The sequence below is a fragment of the Eleginops maclovinus genome, chromosome 22, assembly GCF_036324505.1.
Source record: "Eleginops maclovinus isolate JMC-PN-2008 ecotype Puerto Natales chromosome 22, JC_Emac_rtc_rv5, whole genome shotgun sequence".
Classification (NCBI taxonomy): Eukaryota; Metazoa; Chordata; class Actinopteri; order Perciformes; family Eleginopidae; genus Eleginops; species Eleginops maclovinus.
Window position 1 is genome coordinate 19,254,561 of NC_086370.1, and position 20,291 is coordinate 19,274,851.

The window sequence follows — 20,291 nt, forward strand, 5'->3', positions numbered from 1 at the left end:
TTAGATGCTTATCCACGGCTCCATTCTCTTCAATTTCAGTCTTCTTCCAGATAAAAGTAGGCTACATTGTTTTAAAAGGGAACTTTTTGTTAAATACCTACCTGTATTCCTATTACTCTATGACAACGAGCTATTCGATAGAGCCTGGTATGCAAAGGAGTACAATTAAATCTCTCCTTGTCTTTTATAATGGTTACTTTTATCCTCATTCTTCTTCTATGTGATTTTCTATAATATTCATTTCAATGCACAGTATGTTGGCCTATGTTTTAAATATGATCTATAAAATAAATATATTAAATTCAACAAGCTCTTTGGCAATTGTCACGAGTGTAACACCGATACGTTTTACCAAAATGTTCAAGTATAATATGATGAAAAGAAAAAAGGTACATTTTGTTGAATAAAAAAAGAGAATAGAATAAACAAAACAACAACCAACAAACTGAACTAGCTAGCTGTCAGCATCTTATCGGGTTCCTTTTACCTATCTGCACTACACAATAAAAACATCTCTGCTGATTTAAAGCAACGATTGGACTAAAACATGTTACCCGCCTTGTATTTGAGATTAAACGGAAAGCGGAACTGTTGTGAGATTACGGACACATTTGATGTGACACACTGCACTCAGTTTGTCCAATCAGGAGACGCGTTTCCGTGACCTCATGCCGTGCATGTGAAAAGCTAACATGGAAGCTCCCATGCTTACATGAACTGAACAGTAACCGAACAGTAACCGCATTCACTGACAACCGGATACTTTTCTCTGTTTTTGTTTTCTCTTCTTCTGTAAAGTATGAGGTATTTGCTCCGGTTGGGGCACTCGTTTGCCCGACTTCATGTGCGTTTATGTCACCAAAGTGTTTACAGCAGCCATGCAAATACACGAAAACTGGTACTGGACCTTGGGGAGAAGTGAGTTGACTTTCCTTGATTTCTTTTTATCCCAATAACTGTTAAAAAGCAATACATGATGTATGCTGATGTGAAACTGTAACCGTTGCTTTACTATCCTCATTTGTAATCATAAGGCTTTAAACCAGACACAGAACAAGAAATGGGGATGTCTTGGTATCCAGGATACAGATTTATATTATGCATGACACCCTAACAGCATGTAACCATGACAGTGGTTTCAGTGTCTGATATATGTTGATGTGTTGTGATCTTTTTGTTCCTGTAGGAAACTTGAGATCTCTTCTGGGAGGTTTGCTAGATTTGCTGATGGATCTGCGGTAGTTAAGGTAAATACAACAATGTCAACAGTTGGAAGTTTCTACAGGCTGCCTCTGATAAATATTCTTCATATATTTGCAGATATATGTCCCTGACATCTTTAATATCACTTTACATATACACCATCCAATTTCTATCCATCCTAGAAAAATGATGCCTGCTGTGTGGCTCTTCTTAGGTTTCTCCTCCCCTTGTTTCCCCAGCTGTTGTTCTTCATTGTGTTGTTAAATAAAGTGTGATGCTCTTTGTCAAATTTCATTTTTAGTAACCTCTTTCTTTTTTTTTTTTTAAAGCTGGGAGAAACCTCTGTGATGGTGACGGCTGTGAGCAAAACCAAACCATCTCCATCTCAATTCATGCCTCTTGTGGTAAGTTCTACAACATCATCGTAAAGTTTACGAACTGTCTTTGAATTTAGATTGTGTAGATTTTGTCACACTCCCTCGGTATTGTATCGTCTATATATGAGATAAATAGATTTAGTAGAATAATTATTATGTGAATAGAAAGTGTTATCCAGTCAGTCCATTCCACCAGAATTAGAAACTACAAAAGATGACTTTATGAGACAGGTGACCTCAGTTTAGAATAAGATAACATATCTGAATGATTGTCCTCTTTGATTGACAGGTGGACTACAGACAGAAAGCAGCTGCTGCAGGTAGAATCCCGACTAACCATTTGAGGCGAGAGCTGGGCGTCACGGACAATGAGATCCTCACCAGCAGACTCATAGGTAGGTTGATAAGAATGTCTCTATTTGTGTGTACTTCTTATTGTATATGTGTGCCGATTTTGTACTTGAGTGCTATGACTAACTGTTCCTCGTGTTTGTGTTCCTCAGACAGAGCGATCAGACCGCTGTTCCCTGCTGGTTACTTTTATGATACTCAGGTCAGTTCAAGATTTTCCTTCATTGGCTTTCTGAACAAAGATGATACAAATGTTATAGTTGACCTTTTTCTTCCAAGGTTCAAGTTAACACGGGGTGATAAATTGATAAACAAATGGTCATTTTATGGGTGTAATTATATCTCCTGAAGGTTGTTTGCAACCTGCTGGCAGTTGATGGAGTCAATGATCCAGATGTGCTGGCTATAAATGCAGGTGAGTTCAATTTCAGCCTTATCTGTGTTTTTCACAAATCATAGTTTCTTATAGTATAGAATTACTTTATTGATCCCAGTTTGGGGGATAAATGTTGCAGCTGAACAATAAAAAACAAATAAAAACAAGGCAGTGTAATTTCATAAATAAAATAAAATAGCATTTAAAAAGAAAGTTAAAAAAATGTACAGAAAATAAAAACAAAAACTAAAGTATAAAGCAGAATATAATATGTACAATCAGTGTGAAAGTGTGTAATATGAAATAGATGAAATAATATCATATCATATAATTATATCATTAACTAAAACCACATTTTCTTTCATCAAAGCGTCCGCTGCTCTGGCCTTGTCTGACATCCCCTGGAATGGACCCATAGGTGAGGAACATGCAACAGATTCACACACAATTTGAATTATGTACCTTAAATCCTGCTTTTAACTTGCCTGTTCACTTTCTATTACTTGAATTATTCTGCACTTAACACTAACTTGGGTCTACTTGTGTGTTTGTGTTTTCTCAGGTGCTGTGCGTGTTGGCATGGTTGATGGAGAGATGCTGATCAACCCCACGCGGACAGAGATGAATTCCAGCACTCTGAACCTGATTGTGGCCGGAGCTCCCAGCAGTCAAGTGGGTAAGTTATCAAACGCCTAAAACATCCCATCAGATGTTCATTTACTGAAAAAACGTGTATGTTTAAACGTACGTTCATGTAGGATGATCAGCTAGGTAGCGCTAAATTTATTTGACCTCTTAAACAAACATTCTTCTTTAATGTGCCTCTCTGTCCAGTCATGATTGAGGCGTCTGCAGAGAATGTGCTGCAGCAGGACTTCTGCCATGCAGTGAAGGTGGGAGTCAAACACACCAACCAGATCATACTGGCCATCCAGCAGCTGGCGCGAGAACAGAAGGTCACCAAGCGAACCCCTGTCAAGATCTTCTCCGCCCCGGCTGACATGGTGGAGCACGTTCGACAGTAAGACCAGTTCACCGTTATTCCAGAGTGATGAAGTGAACGAGCACCAGGACTGTAGATGTTAGATATCAATTAAATAACTAAACACAACAACATTCAGGATTGTCTTCCTGAGATTTGCTGTAGCTAGTTTTGTTTTTCCAAATTGATTGACAAAAATGGGATCCATATTGATGTGCCTCCACGTCTGCAGTAGCCATGGACAGAGACGTGTTTTTTTTTCCTTTAACTCAAAAATGAATTTGATCATTTAGAAAAGGTTCACCCAAATGTGTAATAGGGTACCACTTGACTGGTTGGTGGAAAGATACAGGTTAGTTTCAGATGTAATTTCATGTTCTTCCTTTGCTTCCTTTCAGAATATCCTCCAAAAGGATCTATGCTGTTTTCACTGATTACACCTACGATAAGGTAAAGTCTGCCGGTGTTGACTTTGATGATGATGATGATGATGATGATGATGATGATGATGATGATGATGATGATGATTTCTGTACATCAGAAGATTATCTTGCTTTTTGATTAGTAACAGCATTGATCTCTTCATCTCATTTTTAGATTTCAAGAGACGAAGCTATCAACAAAGTACGACTAGAAACTGAAATGGAGCTTAAAGGTAAATCCCTTTCAGTATTTATGTTACATGGAAACAAAATCTAATTACACACAAATACACCTTCATATTTCTTACAATTACCTTAACTTATCTTCCTATCCGTCAGCTGAGTTGTGTCTGTTTTTGTCTCCCATGTGTAGAAAAATTCCCAGAGGCTGATTTCTTTGAAGTCATCGAATCCTTCAACACGGTGTGCAAAGAAGTCTTCCGCAATTTAGTGCTTAATGAGTTTAAGAGGTAAGCACTGTACACAGGGAAATTCACTTTTAATTCTCAGGACAAATGATGTTCCTTTGTCACTGGAAATGAAAATGTATGTCACATGTATTAGGTGTGACGGGAGGGAGTTGACTGCTTTAAGGAACATTTCTTGTGAAGTGGACCTCTTCAAACCGCTGCATGGCTCAGCGCTGTTCCAGAGAGGACAAACACAGGTAAGAAAATGAATTCATACGGTACAATAAGATACATTTTGTCGTACGAGACACACAAATGCCGAATATGTGGTAGAATTTATTTTTCTTGTTACTAAAATATAAAATGCTCGGTCCGATAATTGATGGGTGTTTGTTATGAAATAAAGCTAGATACCGTGGAAAAAACAGCTTTAGTCTTTAAGAAAAAAAGCTCAGTCCTCGTCCCCTTTCTGTTTTTGATAGGTGCTGTCCAGCGTCACGTTTGATTCCCTGGAATCCAGCATCAAAGCAGATATTATCACCACAGCTTTGAGGTAAATGTAATACATACTACTGTCCAGACAGTTCAGATAGTCCTGACACTTATTTTAAAGCACATTAATATCTGTCTATATGTGAATTTATCAGAGCACACAGGGTCTCACCGTATATGGCAGCCTAAATTAACCTCACAGACTATCGTAAATCAAGTACTTTAAAAGACCATTTAACCCAATTTCTTTTTGCAGTGGAATCAAATCCAAAAACTTCATGCTTCATTATGAGGTGAGTAAAATCCAGTTTTTTGAAAGACATGTTAATATTTATATTGGATTACTTATATGATTATCTATCTTTTAGTTTTCAAGGTGAACCTAAAATCAACATTTTCTTTTATTTTCAGTTCCCTCCATATGCGACCAATGAGGTTGGAAGGATGGGAGGAACCAACAGGAGAGAGCTTGGACATGGTTTGTGTTAACATTTCACCTTGTATTCAACCTCTGCTGAATGTGTGTATCGGTCTGTGTTTATATTTGTTCATGTTTGCTTGTTTGTGTATTCCCAGGGGCTCTGGCTGAGAAAGCCCTGAGGCCGGTCATTCCCAAAGACTTCCCTTTTACTATGCGGGTCACTGCTGAGGTGCTGGAGTCAAATGGTAAAAACACCACAGGATATGTGCATATATGTTCATAATGTGGCAGGATTTTAGAGACGGGGACCACAGATCACAGAGTCTGCTTTTGTTTTCTTGCTCTCCCTATTTACACCACTTTGTCTTCCTCTCCTCTCAGGATCCTCCTCAATGGCATCAGCTTGTGGGGGCAGCCTCGCCCTGATGGATGCAGGTACAGCAGTGGGAACACATCCTTAATCTCTTTATCAGTTTATAATGTCTCTTGTAAAATTAATTTCCATTTTAATTTCATTATTTTGTTATGATACCCAATAAACAATAACGTTTACCTAGGATGTAGTTTAGGTTGTATTAAATGTCAATAATAATATTACAAAATCTAGAATTCAAAGTACTAAAGTAGCAATTGATGTATTTGTGCCTTTTAATAAATGCTATTTATTTCCAAAATCAGTACTCGTAGCTAATGAAGCTGGTATCTATTTAAAAGATGCTTAATCTAATATTACACAAAACAATGCATATGTTTATTTTGCACCCAAGAAGATTTTGACACTAAATCTTAGCAAATTAAAGAAGGATGATATGACAAGTTTGCTTAAGTATTTCTCTTCAAATTTAAATGAAATTGTGTGGAAATATGAAGCTAACTTGTCTCAATCTGTCTCCCAGGTGTGCCCATCTCCTCTGCTGTGGCTGGTGTAGCAGTCGGCCTCATCTCCAAGCCCAACCCAGAGAAACCCACTGAGATCCAAGACTACAGATTATTGACGGACATTCTGGTACAACTGTAGCCACTGTGTGACCAACAATGTGTAACTACCAAGTGAAAGAAAGAGTGAATCATGTTGACTGTGAGCTAATCATTGTTGTCTAAACAGGGAATAGAGGATTACCTTGGAGACATGGACTTCAAGTTGGCAGGAACAAACAAAGGCATCACTGCTTTACAGGTACTGTGTCTGATGACTGTGGCTTACTCTTAAAACTTAGGTGTATTTTTAGTCACCCAGCCCATTTTAAGTGATGTACAAACGTAATTTGGTGCATTGTGAAACAAGAAAAGCACTCTATAACTTTATTGGAAGATTTGCTTGTCATAAATACATATACCGTACTTTATTTTTTATAGTAGGATACTTCAACACTTGGGGCATTCAAATCAAGGTCCCAAGGGTAGAAAGTGTCATATCCTGTAGCAATAATAAACCCCACTGAAGCAAATTGTGTGATATGGGGATACTATAAAATTGTCTTCAGTCGTGGTGCTCCGAATGCTTCTTAAAGTTTTGCCCTTGGGCCGATATTTCCAGGCGGACGTAAAGATCCCCGGTTTGCCTCTGAAGTTGGTAATGGAGGCCATCCAACAGGGCACAGGTACGCTGAACATTTTACGCTAAAAATAAAGTGTGGACATGTTGGTGGCTTGATAGCCTTTTATTTATTATTACTATTTTGTTCCAGTGGCAAAGAGGGAAATCCTCGGTATCATGAACAAATGCATAGCAAAGCCAAGAACGACAAGGAAAGAGAACGGGCCTCTTGTTGGTAAGTCTTGTGTTCAGAGATATGCACGTTTTACGGGACAATGGACACATTGGGAGGAAGATTTGATTCAAATATCTCACTGGACATTAACAACGAGGAATCTTTATGCAGCAGTTGCCACATTTCAATCTATTCTGGCAGCTGATGTGTGTGTGTGTGTGTGTGTGTGTGTGTTTTAATCTGTCTTCAGAAAATGTCCGGGTGCCTGTTTCCAAACGAGCACACTTCGTTGGTCCAGGGGGCTACAACCTCCGCAGGCTACAGGCTCAAACAGGTAACAAATAATACAACATCTGTACAGTTATCCTTATTTTGAGCTTGCAACACATTACAAATCCTTATCAATATGTGTTTTCTCTTTTTAAGGTGTGACGATAAGCCAAGTGGACGAGGAGACTTTCTCTGTGTTCGCTCCAACACCAGGAGCCATGAATGAAGCCCAAGACTTTATCAGTGACATTTGCAAAGACGATGTGAGTGTCCACCTCTCCCAGGGACCTTTTTCAAATGCTGCACACCCTAGAAATAGTTATGTTAAACCCATACCAAAAAGCACTTACAGCAGCGTATCACAGTGCTGATAATGACTGACAACATGAGGCTGATGCATGTGTATGTAAACACATTTTGAATAAACATGTGTGTTTCCGTATTGTGTTGCAGCAAGACCAGCAGCTGGAGTTTGGTGCTATCTACACTGCCACCATCATTGAGATAAGGTAAATTAATATGATGTTTACCATAAAGCATGACTGTACGCCACTCATTAGCACACAGTTCAAGCTATTTATCTAGGAGAAATGTATTCAAGGTCTTGATAGAAATCTATGGATAAATCCAACCTCGTTCGTTCAAGATACTCATGTTTTCTTCTTTGCTTCAGGGACATTGGAGTGATGGTGAAACTTTATCCCAACATGAGTGCTGTCCTGCTGCACAACTCTCAACTGGACCACAAACGGGTCAGTGAATCACCCTGTGTCCATGTTTCTGTGGTTGTTTGAGAATGAAACTGATCTTACAGAACAAATCTGTGTATCTTCCACTTTTAGATCAAGCATCCAAGTGCTTTGGGTTTGGAGGTTGGGCAGCAGATACAGGTATGTGTCAATAACAGCAGGGTGTGTTGTTGAAATGATCCTCTTGTGTTTACATTCTGGGCTCACTGTCTCTGACTGGATGTATGTCATCAGGTGAAATACTTTGGACGGGACCCAACAGACGGCAGAATGAGACTTTCACGGAAGGTGCTCCAGTCTCCCGCTGCAACTCTGGTCAAAACACTAAGTGAGAAACAGAGTATCTCCATGAGTCCAAGCGACAGCCAAACCACCGTCACCGATGTGTGATTCTCCGACTCAACGGGATTGCTTCCGACTTGGTCACCAAAGTGGAATTAAATGAAATAGATGAAGCTACAAAACAGTTTTGTGGTGAAATCTACCAGACGAAGAGCATCAGACCTAGTCACAAACTGAACCAAGTGCTGTAGAAAAAAAAGTATTACCACGCTGTGGAGGGAACGGGGTGATTAAACTGCACTGGAGTGAACTGGATATCTGCAAAACACCGTCCTGCTCTCATCGTGCTTCCGTCGATAAGCACAGACTGACATTTGGATGTTAATGAGACACATTTTCAAGAAATACAAATGTTTTTATCTTACTTTTCCACTTCTGTGGTGTTTGGTTTTCAGATTTGCCACCTCAGAACTAACGGCATCAAGCAGGAAGAGGTTTTTCGGTTGTCTATTTCCATTCTGTTCTACCATCCATCATCTAGAAGCTCTTACTGAACAGACACACTGCAATGTAAGGGTGTTTTTCTATTCACATGTGTTACTTTACCACCTCTTCTGGCATAAGACTTCCATATGTGGTGTCAACAGTGTCTCCTAGGCTGATAATGTCAAATAAAGCAAAGAAAGGGGGAGAAGGGGACAGTTAAACTAAATATATATATTCCTGTCATGTTGTGTTGCATTTACAGTAAATGTGAGCAGTTTATAAATGACAACGTCTGGTTGCTTTGTAGTTTACCACTTGTTTTCTAAAAAATATCTCAAACACACAAAGAACTATATTTTAATCTGGCCCAGCATTCAGATGCCAACTAAAATATACACAGTGCTACAAATTGTACCCAAAGAGGAAAAAGGTCAAGGCAACCAATCTGTATACCAGGTGTGGCTCTTGTAATCTATTGGCAGAATTTGAAACTATATGTACAACTCCAAAACAAAATCTTGTGGCAGGAATAAGTACCAAATTAAGATGAAATCTCCATGGGGAGACCATTTCAATACAATTAAACTTTGTGAAAGCCTACACTACTCAACGAAGCTGATGTGGAGAACAGGAACTTTTGTTTAGTATCTTGGGTGTAACATTAAGCTGTCTTTGGCTCTTTCTGCATGAAAATGAAATGAAAATTTCCCCTCTGTGGGACGATTAAAGGTATTCTGATTCTGAGGGAACTGTTTTTAAATAATTAAGAGAAAAATCCCCTGCTGTTCATTACTGTTTGGATCAGTCTGTTTCTTTTGGCAGGGAAAGTACACTACTTACTTACTGAACTGCAGCATTCTTTTTTTCCCCTTTGTGATGCTCCTTATCTGTACTTATAACCTGAGATGGTATGGAAATAATTTGTGTATCTGTTTGGCTGTCAGGCCAGTGCAGGAAAAGATAAATAAATTCATAAAAAAGGATGTCAAGTAAAGTCAATTTTATTAATATTTATATGTGTGATGTATCTGATTTGTTCATAATTATATTTTACTTGATCTTATATGTATTTATAATGCTTGGGTTGAGTTGTTTCTGAATTTATTTCTCTTACTATGTTTATTAAGTTAAATTAATTAAGTTATTCATGTCATGAGGGCAACAATTACAGAACATAGGCAATGAAAATCAGTAATCCTAGGCTCTCTATTTCTCTATCTATAATGATGTAAACAGGTTCAATATTCAAAGGCTTTATTGTCCTATGCACAGTATCTAAAGTGTAGTTATGGCAATGAAATTCGTAAGTCCAAGGCTCCTCTAACAACACAACATAAATATATAAAAGACATAAAACAATAAAAATAGGGCAAAAAGAAACAGAATAGAAATAAAACCGTGCAAGAAAATGTAGCTATATACCTCTAAAAAAAAGATTAGCTAAAAACAGAATGTAAACTTAAATACTGTACAGGAATAAAATACTGTTTATTTCAATAATTAAAAAAATATGTGAAATGCAACATATTATTACTTAATGTTATGAAGACATGGTGTTAAACAGTAAGAAAATATATTAACAGTACAGTGTCTTAAAACAAAGAAGCCAAGTATCAGAGGCATTTGCCTGGTTCTGATTCTGATAAATTGGTGGCGATTGCTGCTGCTGTTACTCTTCTGGCCTCTAGGTATCGCTGTACACTGGTGGCGCTGCGGCCTGCTATTGGCTGACTCCGCTCGGAGGAGGAGACCGCGCGGCAGTTACCGCTTGATTGACGTCGAAGAAGAAAAAGAACACAAGATCGGATTACAAGATGGCGGTCTGTGGACGTTAGCAAGAAGGCCGTTAGAGTTGTTGTGTTCTCTGTGAATTTTACTGTTAAAAAAATAGGCCTCCTGTTAAGTTGTTTCACACCGTGAACGTAATATGTTTATGTAATAACGAGTGATACATTTCACTCCTGTTGTGAAATTCACCTAGACGTGCATGTTGTGTAACATGCGGGTGGAAACAAAGTTAACAGGTCGAGGGTAAAGAACACCAGACGGGGTGAGGTGATAGCTTGTTAGCATCCTGCTAGCCTGCTAGCTCCGACTCGGTACACCATGTCGGACACTCGGCGGCGAGTGAAAGTATATACGCTAAATGAAGACCGGCAGTGGGATGATCGGGGCACCGGACACGTTTCTTCTACGTTTGTTGAACGGCTAAAGGGAATATCATTATTAGTTCGGGCCGAATCAGACGGTGAGTTCTCAGTTAGCTTAGCCTCATTGACGTTATGTGGGCTAACATTAGCATGCTAACTTCTTGTTGTCCGGACATAATTGTTCACAGTGTGTGCTTGGTTAACTTATTGGGAATGATGCTTTGAATTCCTTTCCGCGTTTAAAGCCAATTGTTTCTAACCGTTGGAACAACCAGTATAAAAACTTGCCCCAAAGAAAATGTAACCATTTATTGAATCGCTTATGCTAGCAAGCTCCTTAGTTTAGCTGGCGACGTGATCTTTGTAGCATGGGGGGCCTTCAAAGTCTAGTCTTAAATGTACTAACTTGCCACAAATGCTTTGGACTGAAAAGCATTATGAGTACATCCACAGACCACCGCATAAAATCAATAACATTTAAATAGGATAGCGTGAATAAAAGCCGTTCTGATGTTTGTTTCAACTTTTGAAACATTGTTTTATTCATCCTTTCACATTGTCTACCTAGCGTTGCAAGCTCTCCAACTTCAAGACATATTCATTGATCTTAACCTTTGAAAATTAGGCATGTTATCTCGTGGTAGTCTTTGTTGTGATCTTTCGCACTAGCTTGAAAATCAAGTTATCAAGTATTTGTGTTTTAGGATCTCTACTATTGGAGTCGAAGATAAGCCCGAATACTGCATATCAGAAACAACAGGTAAGAAAAGATAATCTTGATCAGCCACAGAAGGCATGCAAACATTGGGTCTTTTAAAACTTGGAGTGTGAAAATGTAATCATTTTAACATTGAGACTTGTTGCTAAACACATACTGCTACAATGATGCCACACAGACAATAGGGACTCATCTTGGAGTGTAAACTAGGTATCAAGCAATAGACTGATGCATGGTGATTGTCACATCACTAGTATTTGCAAACACATCCTTAATTTTAACATTCAGTATGTGGAGAGGAATCTGTAACAGAAAACTGTTACATGATTTGAGTAGTAGCTCTGATTGTAGACAAAGCATCACTGATCTTTGTATAAAAGATATGAAATGTTTGTAACATGTGAAAGCTCACACTCTCTGGAAGGGTGTTTTGATAATGTGAGTTCCTGCAATCATGTTTGAGTGTTTGGTGGGAATATTATGAGTAGTACATTGTATAGAGCTTGATGTTGCTTGACTATGCTTCATATTGTATTGTATTTTGCTGCGGTAACAAAAACATTTCCCAGTTTGGGATAAATAAAGTATTTCCGATTCTGATGTTTCTTCCTCCTACTTTCAGGACACACTGATTGTCTGGTCGGAAGCAGACAATTATGACCTTGCCCTTAGTTTCCAGGAAAAGGCAGGCTGCGATGAGATATGGGAGAAGATCTGCCAGGTAATTACAATCCAGTTGCAGTGTGTGCATTTTTAGAACATTTGTACACAAACGGGGGTGGTGACACTGTCAATTTGCTAAAACTATTTAAGTGAAACTGCTCCGAAAACTACATTGGAACCTATAGTTTAATACATAACTTCCTATCTACCAACTTGTTATTTTCCAGGTTCAAGGCAAGGACCCTGCCCTGGACATTACCCAGGATCCCATTGACGAGTCGGAGGAGGAACGCTTTGAGGAGATTCCAGAGACGAGCCACCTGGTGGAGCTCCCTTCTTGTGAGTTAAGCCGGCTAGAGGAGATCGCTGACCTGGTAACATCGGTCCTCTCTTCGCCCATCAGGAGGGAAAAACTGGCCCTGGCCCTGATGAGCGAGGGTTACATCAAGAAACTCCTGGGTCTCTTCAGAGTATGTGAGGATCTGGACAACAGGGAAGGCCTACATCATCTCTATGAGATTGTTCGGGGTGTGTTGTTCCTCAATAAAGCGGCCCTATTCGAGGTGATGTTCTCTGATGACTGTATCATGGATGTGGTAGGATGCCTTGAGTATGACCCGGCGCTGGTTCAGCCTAAACGGCACCGGGAATTCTTGACCAAGACGGCAAAGTTTAAGGAGGTGATCCCGATCACGGACTCTGAGCTGCGGCAGAAGATTCATCAGACCTACCGGGTGCAGTACATCCAGGACATCATCCTGCCCACGCCTTCTGTTTTTGAGGAGAACTTCCTGTCCACACTCACCTCCTTTATCTTCTTCAACAAGGTGGAGATTGTCAGTATGTTGCAGGTAATAATCAAAACCAGGTAACTTTTATTATTCCTAAAAGCACAATATATTAACCTTTGCTTGTCGAACGCTTTTTTTTTTTAACTTCCAAATGTCGCTGGCACTTTTAACAGGTTGCATTGGACATTGGCGCATGCAGAGTGTTTTCTTAAATGGATATGTACATGTTTTAATATCAGTTGCCTCTTAAATGTGTTTGATGTGTGCAAGGGAACCTACCCGCTCTGTGGTTCTGAAGAATTACATTGCTGTTACTTTTTGCTAAATTATTAACTACACTTCCATATACATGCTCCAAGTATCAAATGTAATATGACGATTGAATCATTAAAAATGTAAATGAATTGGAAATAATTGGTCAGGTCAATCAGTGAATGAGTTGGGGGTCCATTGTTTTGATTGTACGTGTTTTTTTAATACGTTTCATATCAGAAGCATGTTTTAAAAAAAAGAGATATCCGTACATCAAAGTTATTGTCCGTCCATTTTAATGTTAAAGTCTTTCGATGTCTACATGATTTGTATTTTAGAATCCTAGGTTCTCTGTGGTGTTGGAGCAGCTCTCCTGTTTATGTTGTGACTTCAAAACTAAATTACCAACAAATTATTCAGGACTCAGTTTTTATTCCTCTTTTGTCATCTTTGCATATGATTTCTGATCCCCATTTTTCGTGTGCCACAGGAGGACGAGAAGTTCCTTACGGAGGTGTTTGCACAGCTCACAGATGAATCCACAGAGGACAGTAAAAGGAGAGAGCTTGTAAGTGATGTTACGATGGGAATTAAATGTTTCGCATTGTATAGATTGATCATGCTCTCTGTCTTGCCATTTCATTCACAAGGGTTAAATATTTACTGACATTTCTGCAGTTTTCCGTAATGATATGAGTGTGAGTTACCTCTTTGTCTATCAAAAATACAACCGCGTAGGCTTTCACTGAGAGACATTGGAAATAAGTAATTCTAGTTGTTAACCCATTTAAGCCGGGAAAGCGTTGCCGCATTTCTACCATTAAACCGGGGGCGCTGTTTCCTCATTCTACCATTGAAGCCGGGAAAGCGGATACGTCATTTTCGGGTACAAGAGCTCTGTGGTATTTTTTTGCATTAATTATCGGCCTCTTAGTCATTGAAATGCGTCAGAATGTACACGTGGTATTGTTTGGATTTTTTTCGAGCCATCATGGCAACTGCGGAGGGAATTCTGAAATTAGTGATGGTAGTGATATTGACGATCTGCACAGCGCTGATGACATTATTGCTGACGACTTTGAACCCTTCGAACCAATTGACCGGGATTTATGGTTAAGACGTATGTTTGAAGACGGCGACGATGATGACCATGAGTTCGAAGGTTTTGAAACCGAGTGGAGGACGGAGAATTACCACTCTAATCCACAGAGTTTTTTCAAACGCACCCCAGGGGTGAAAGTCGATTTACCTGCAGAGGCCACTCATGAAAGCCACAGCTGTAAGCTCTCAGTACTTTTTGATTTTTGTCTCTATCTGCTACAGAGGCTGAGAAATCAATTATTTAGTAGGCGTTGACACAATTGCTGAATTTCCAGAAACACTTTTTTGTTTTAGGGGGTTCTTCTAAAATCGCCCATAGGTTTAACAGGCATTTTTCCAGGCGTTTTAGGCCTAAACGGGTTAAGCAGTTGTCATTTATTCAACATTTTAATCGTTTTTCACCCTTGAATTGGAAGGATGAGTTTGTTTTAGACCAGCATGTCCTCCACTGTTGTGCACGATCTCAAATGCAACAATGTTTGGAGACAGTATTTTTGTCGATGACCTTCATCAGTTTCCTTGAATCTGTCAAATCTTGATATAACTAAATCTGTAATCAGTTTTTTCTCTTCTCCTCAGGTGAACTTTGTCAAGGAATTCTGCGCTTTTTCACAGACGTTACAGCCACAAAACAGAGATGCTTTCTTCAAAACTCTGGCCAATCTTGGCATTTTACCTGCTCTTGAAATAGTCATGGTATGTTGGCATGTGTACCTTTTTTACTGTTGGATTTTATACTGCAAATTTCCAAAAGAAACAATAAAGCATATCAATCTTATCTTTATATTCTGGGCGTTGCATGAATGGGCTGCTCATAAAACAGTCCCTTTTTTGTTTTTAGTTTTGTGCCTGTGAATGATCAAACACTATAGTGTGTAAATGTGTCTCTTCGTTCGGCTCTTGACTCATTTGTTTCTCCGGTTCAGGGAATGGATGATCTGCAGGTGAGGGCAGCAGCTACAGACATCTTCTCTTACCTGGTGGAATTCAGCCCCTCCATGGTCAGGGAGTTTGTCATGCAGGAGCCTCAGCAGACGGACGACGTAAGCATCTAAACCTCTTTGTCAATAAATATGCTTGCCCTTTTTTCGATGCCAGGGAATTGTTTCGTGCAGCCCATGATTGCACTTTAAAGTTCTACATCTACAATCTATCTTGCACATCATTGTTGTGACACCTGGATTGTGTAGTATCCTGCAGTTTGTTGTTTCTCTCAAGTGAATAGAACAAACCTCCTCAGGAGCACGTAGAGGCCTTTTGATATCAACTGTAATCCTGTGTTTGTGATCACCTTATACCCCCAGTGTAAATACAGTAAAATTCCACAGTTGTGCGCCCTGTGTAGTTCAGGGAATCGTCAAGGTTTCTAAAAAATCACAATATGTCTTAACTTGATCTTTCTGTGTGTTTCCGTGGTGTACAGGATGTCCTGCTGATAAATGTCGTGATCAAGCAGATGATTTGTGACTCCGACCCAGAGTTGGGGGGGGCTGTCCAGCTCATGGGTCTGCTCAGGACGCTCATCGACCCCGAGAACATGCTAGCTTCCACCAATGTAAGCAGAACCCGCACACGGGCATGTTAAGCGGCTATAAAATGTAGTATGCATTGCAGGGATCATATCATTTCAAATGTAGCTAGCTGGTAAATTAAGCAGCCTCGTTTGCTTCCTTCAACATCAACACACCCACAGCCCTTATCAAATGCTCTTCCTTTTCCTTTTAGAAAACTGAGAAGACAGAGTTTCTGAGTTTCTTCTACAAGTACTGCATGCACGTCCTCACCGCTCCTCTGCTGGCCAACACGGCACATGACAAAATCTCTAAAGGTGAGCAGAGGTCTTGCATAAACTGAACGGTTTCAGACTGTATAAACCGAGAATTTGATTGGTTATTCTGTGTCATGGCCTTTCAGATCTGCAGGAGGGATCAGCTAAGATCAACCCGGTCTGTCCAGGTGAGGAATTTATCACAACCAAGAACCACCCACCAGACAAAATCATTAAAATCCTGTCAGAACTTTCAAATTGCATTTCTTTGACCTGTACCCATTAAGTGACCTCTTCCTAATAACTTAGAACCAAAAAGCTGTTATTTCTTTCATTATGTTAACCGTTCCAGAGCTGCAAATAATTATTACCCGTGTTTTTATTTTGTTAAAAATATATACTTGTTAGTCTAGAAATGCAATACAATGCACACAAAATTGAATAGAAATGAAAGAGGTAACAGGTGTTGGTTGAAGTCTTTGCCTCAATGTGAGTTTTGGAAATGTTGCCTTGCTTATTTGCTTTGTTTTCTTTTTTGTAGACAACTTCCAGACGGCTCAGCTGCTGGCACTGATCCTTGAGCTGCTGACCTTCTGTGTGGAGCACCACACCTACCACATCAAGACCTACATCATGAACAAAGACCTGCTCAGGAGAGTGCTGGTGCTAATGAACTCGAAACACACCTTCCTTGCTCTTTGTAAGTTCACACACGCAGACTTCCTGCTGCTTTGTTGCTCCACGGCTAAATGTTCTGTCAGTTGTTATCCCATTCTTGAGTAATTTGTAACTAAATGTACCGCCAGGCTAAATGTTTTACGAAGTTGTCTGTTTTTGGTCCCAGGTGCCCTGCGTTTCATGCGCAGGATCATTGGCCTGAAGGATGAGTACTACAACCGCTACATCATCAAAGGGAACCTGTTTGAGCCCGTCATTAATGCCCTGCTGGACAACGGCACCCGATACAACCTCCTCAACTCCGCCATCATAGAGCTCTTTGAGTTCATTAAAGTGGTGGGCACACACACAACTTAATGAAAATATGAATGAGTAAAGGTGTGTGAGCTTGAGGCATTAAAGTTGGTTTCTTCTTTTTCCAGGAGGACGTCAAGTCTCTCATTGCTCACATTGTGGATAACTTCTACAAAGCACTTGAATCCATCGAGTACGTCCAGACTTTCAAGGGCCTGAAGGGCCGATACGAGCAGGAGAAAGACCGCCAGAGTCAGAGACTCAACAGGTCAGTAGACGGCTGGGACACAAAGGTCCAATCAGTGCAGTTATCTTAGAGGTGCTAATGGGCTCTATTCCCAGGTCCCACTGCTACCCCTAAAGGAAAGTAGATATTTGTGCTTAATCATGTGATTATTTCCCTGTAGATATCGCAGAGATGCAAGGTCATTGGACGAAGACGAGGAGTTGTTGTTCAATGACGACGATGACGATGATGAAGGCGAGGCTGTGGAGAAGAGCCGGATGGAGGACGACTTCGCCGACAGCTACGGAAAGTACATGGAAGCCAAAAAAGGTGCGCTGCCCTTGTCTCTTTCTCCGTATCATTTCCTAGATATCAGCAGCCCTTTACAGTTGGATATTTCCACTCTGATTCTGCAGGAGCTGCCAACGGAGCTAATGGTGCCAACAACAACGGGAAAGCTGCTGTAATCCCCCCTGCCTCACAGGCCGTCACTCCAAACAACAGTTCAGCTTCCTCCGTCAAAACCGTTGCTCTTCCTGCCACCCCAGTAGTGAAGGTAATCACGAAGTATTTATTTCCTTTGCGTACGAGAGACCGACGGGACTTGCTGGAAACCGAGTGGTTTCCTATGCTCTCTCTGGCATTTATGTCAATCTTTCTGATGTTTCTCTCTTTTTTTCAGACTGCTATGGTTGGTTTGGTGGACTATCCTGATGATGAGGATGAAGAGGAAGAAGAGGAAGAGGAGGAGGAAGAGCAGTCTCCAAGAAAGCGGCCCCGCCTGAGCTCTTAAGGATAACTGTTCTCTGTTTGGTCGTAGCGGGATGGACACCGAGTCCCTCCCCTCCTCCCTCCTCTGGTCGTCTCATTGGTCCTTGGCCTGCCTGTGCCACCTGTCCGTCTCGCTGAGGAGACGGGCAAAGACGAGCTACCACCTCACCCTGTCCTTCCTCATCTCTGCTCCTCTTCTGTCCCTCGGTGGAAGGGGATGGAGAAAGACAAATCAGTTTTACCTCTTCCTTTTACTCCTGTAGAAGATCCCCAAATCTCCTTTCTTCCTCCTGAGGAGAAACTCCATTGCAAACTCATCCCTCCCTCTGTGACACCCCTCTCTCCTGCTCCCCCTGTCCTGACTTCCTCCTGAACACCTTTTCCCCTCCTCATCCTCCATCCAAACATACCGACCAGAGCGGCTGCGGTGGACGTATCGATGCCAAGGCGGTTTCCAACTCTGCTCTGTTGCTATAGCAACAGTAGAGCGGAAACTGCTATACTACCCCCCCACAGGAGCCCTCGCGTGTCCTCAATCTGAACTCTCCCCTTCCATCCTCAAACTCCAAAACCAATGAGCTCCAGAGACAGAGGATGCCAGCGTATGAGCGGTTCAGGAGCCGGTCAGGCTAGCAGGACTAGCCGTTACAGAGATAGAGCTTGACTGGCTGAGGCCGTGTGCGGCCCTGCCACAGAACTGTTCAATTCGGTCGGGATAAAATGGTCTCTAAAGAAGGAAAATAATGTGTGGAGAGACGAGGGGGGGTCACACATGACAAAATGTACTGGGGTGAAAACTCAGCCGTAATGAGGCTTAGATCCAGAGGAGCAGGACTCAAACCTACAAAAGCCATGGCGTCAGTTCGGCCAAGGCACACACACAACACACACACAACGACGTCTCACACACAGGACTGCGTTAGCCAGAAATCCTGTATTTCATGACTTTGTTAAAAAGTACTGTACAGATGATTTTTTTTCTTTTTAATCATTTTCCCCTGATCTAATTTTCAAAGGGGAGAGAGATACCTGCCGACCTGTGTATTTTGTTTGTTGTTGCACAAAAGGTGGGGTCACTGTTCACCCTTTTAAGTCCAGTTCATTTGATTCAATGTAAAATGCAGAGAAGTTGAAAATGCTGGTTTTACAAAAACGTATTAAAACTGCAGTAAAGTCGTTTTTGCAGCCAACAATTTGAGGATGTCTGGAGTTTTGTATTTTAGTGGATTTAACAATTTTAGTGGCCTCATTATGATGCTCACCGAGCCCAGATTTGTTTTAATTGGGTGACAAACCTGAGCTGTCGGTGTGCTTAGAGTAGATTTAGTGCACACTCTTGTATCAGGAGGTTCAAGACTTGGCACCCCTCTCTCAGACAGATCTCAGGTTCAGATTTAACTTGCATCAGACACGAACAGCTCCCCTGCTCCGTGCGCTGCGACTCTGCTGGCTGCTGAAACATCTTGCAATTATAACTGAACGAAGAAAGATTCTCATGAGCTACAAGGGGCTTTCATTCCAGGTTTCCAGAATGTGACCCTCAAACAACTCTGCACATCCAAATTAAATTGAAGGAAAACATTTCTATAGTTCCAACTCTGATCGGATGAGTTTTATTAGTTATGATGACGATTAACCCAATAGCTGATGTGCAGTTTTAGAGTCAAACAGTGTCTTAAGTGGAGTGTTGCGGACACAACACACAGATGTTGGAACATTTTATTGTCTGGTTTAAACATTTCCCCCTGGTTTCACCACAAACATGCTGAGAAGCAGATGAAGGTTATCGAGATTAGCTACAAACGCCAGATCACACAAACCTACAGCTTCTGAGTTACGAGCAGCCGGGTAGGAGCACAAAGTGAAATTATTATTGCCAACGTGCTTTCCAGGAGTTCAGCCGTACCTGAGCAGTGACGTCCCTCCTCCCGCCTGTCAGCGTCTCCCAACAATATGACTATTTTTGCTGCCCCCACCCCCCCCCTGATGAATTTGTACCAAGTGCATTTACTACCACTATCCATTCTTAACATTTGTATGACTTCATTTGATAAGTTTTGAAATTAAATGTGACCCTGACATTGACCTTTTTGAATCTGGCTTTGTTTTAATATTTTAATGATCTGGCAATTGGTAATTGTAATTGATTCTGAATCATTTATGTGGGGTCCAGATCGTTTTAATTGATACAGAAATGTAGATATTTGTAGTGGAAATTATGTAGTGGATTGCAAATCTTACAACAAGGAATAAACAGTATTTTTATGTGTTTCGTACCAGGAAAAGTATTCATGCACTGTATTTAGTACTTGATATTTCCAAATACAGATAAGAGCATATGGTACT

General features: G+C 40.7%; 2 protein-coding genes across 2 annotated transcripts; both read left to right on the top strand.

The window, feature by feature from the left end:
• The first annotated feature begins 681 nt into the window (after positions 1–681).
• On the top strand, positions 682–8,822 carry LOC134859205 (polyribonucleotide nucleotidyltransferase 1, mitochondrial). The gene is made up of 28 exons (XM_063875564.1): positions 682–918; positions 1,187–1,247; positions 1,533–1,607; positions 1,870–1,975; positions 2,084–2,133; positions 2,283–2,346; positions 2,678–2,725; positions 2,870–2,983; positions 3,142–3,328; positions 3,688–3,739; positions 3,887–3,944; positions 4,085–4,181; positions 4,276–4,378; positions 4,604–4,674; positions 4,870–4,906; positions 5,025–5,091; positions 5,190–5,279; positions 5,416–5,469; positions 5,931–6,040; positions 6,140–6,211; positions 6,572–6,635; positions 6,723–6,806; positions 6,997–7,080; positions 7,173–7,279; positions 7,470–7,525; positions 7,690–7,768; positions 7,859–7,906; positions 8,000–8,822. Exons 1-28 carry the CDS (start codon positions 800–802, stop codon positions 8,153–8,155), a joined length of 2,313 nt encoding a protein of 770 aa, XP_063731634.1. The 5' UTR covers positions 682–799; the 3' UTR covers positions 8,156–8,822.
• A 1,497-nt stretch (positions 8,823–10,319) lies between these two features.
• On the top strand, positions 10,320–20,030 carry LOC134858441 (serine/threonine-protein phosphatase 4 regulatory subunit 3-like). Its single transcript, XM_063874324.1, has 16 exons — positions 10,320–10,781; positions 11,388–11,443; positions 12,024–12,122; positions 12,292–12,915; positions 13,598–13,675; positions 14,788–14,904; positions 15,135–15,251; positions 15,632–15,763; positions 15,934–16,036; positions 16,123–16,164; positions 16,518–16,676; positions 16,821–16,990; positions 17,077–17,216; positions 17,356–17,504; positions 17,591–17,730; positions 17,857–20,030. The coding sequence occupies exons 1-16, from the start codon at positions 10,640–10,642 to the stop codon at positions 17,965–17,967; spliced, it is 2,379 nt and encodes a 792-aa protein (XP_063730394.1). The 5' UTR covers positions 10,320–10,639; the 3' UTR covers positions 17,968–20,030.
• Positions 20,031–20,291: the final 261 nt, after the last annotated feature.

Coding starts and splice junctions, on each gene's coding strand:
- LOC134859205 (XM_063875564.1), top strand. CDS start 800: ATGAGGTATTTGCTCCGGTTGGGGCACTCGTTTGCCCGACTTCATGTG. Junction 2,984..3,141: donor AGCTCCCAGCAGTCAAGTGG/GTAAGTTATCAA, acceptor CTCTCTGTCCAG/TCATGATTGAGGCGTCTGCA. Junction 7,907..7,999: donor AGGTTGGGCAGCAGATACAG/GTATGTGTCAAT, acceptor GTATGTCATCAG/GTGAAATACTTTGGACGGGA.
- LOC134858441 (XM_063874324.1), top strand. CDS start 10,640: ATGTCGGACACTCGGCGGCGAGTGAAAGTATATACGCTAAATGAAGAC. Junction 11,444..12,023: donor CTGCATATCAGAAACAACAG/GTAAGAAAAGAT, acceptor TCCTACTTTCAG/GACACACTGATTGTCTGGTC. Junction 15,252..15,631: donor AGCCTCAGCAGACGGACGAC/GTAAGCATCTAA, acceptor CGTGGTGTACAG/GATGTCCTGCTGATAAATGT.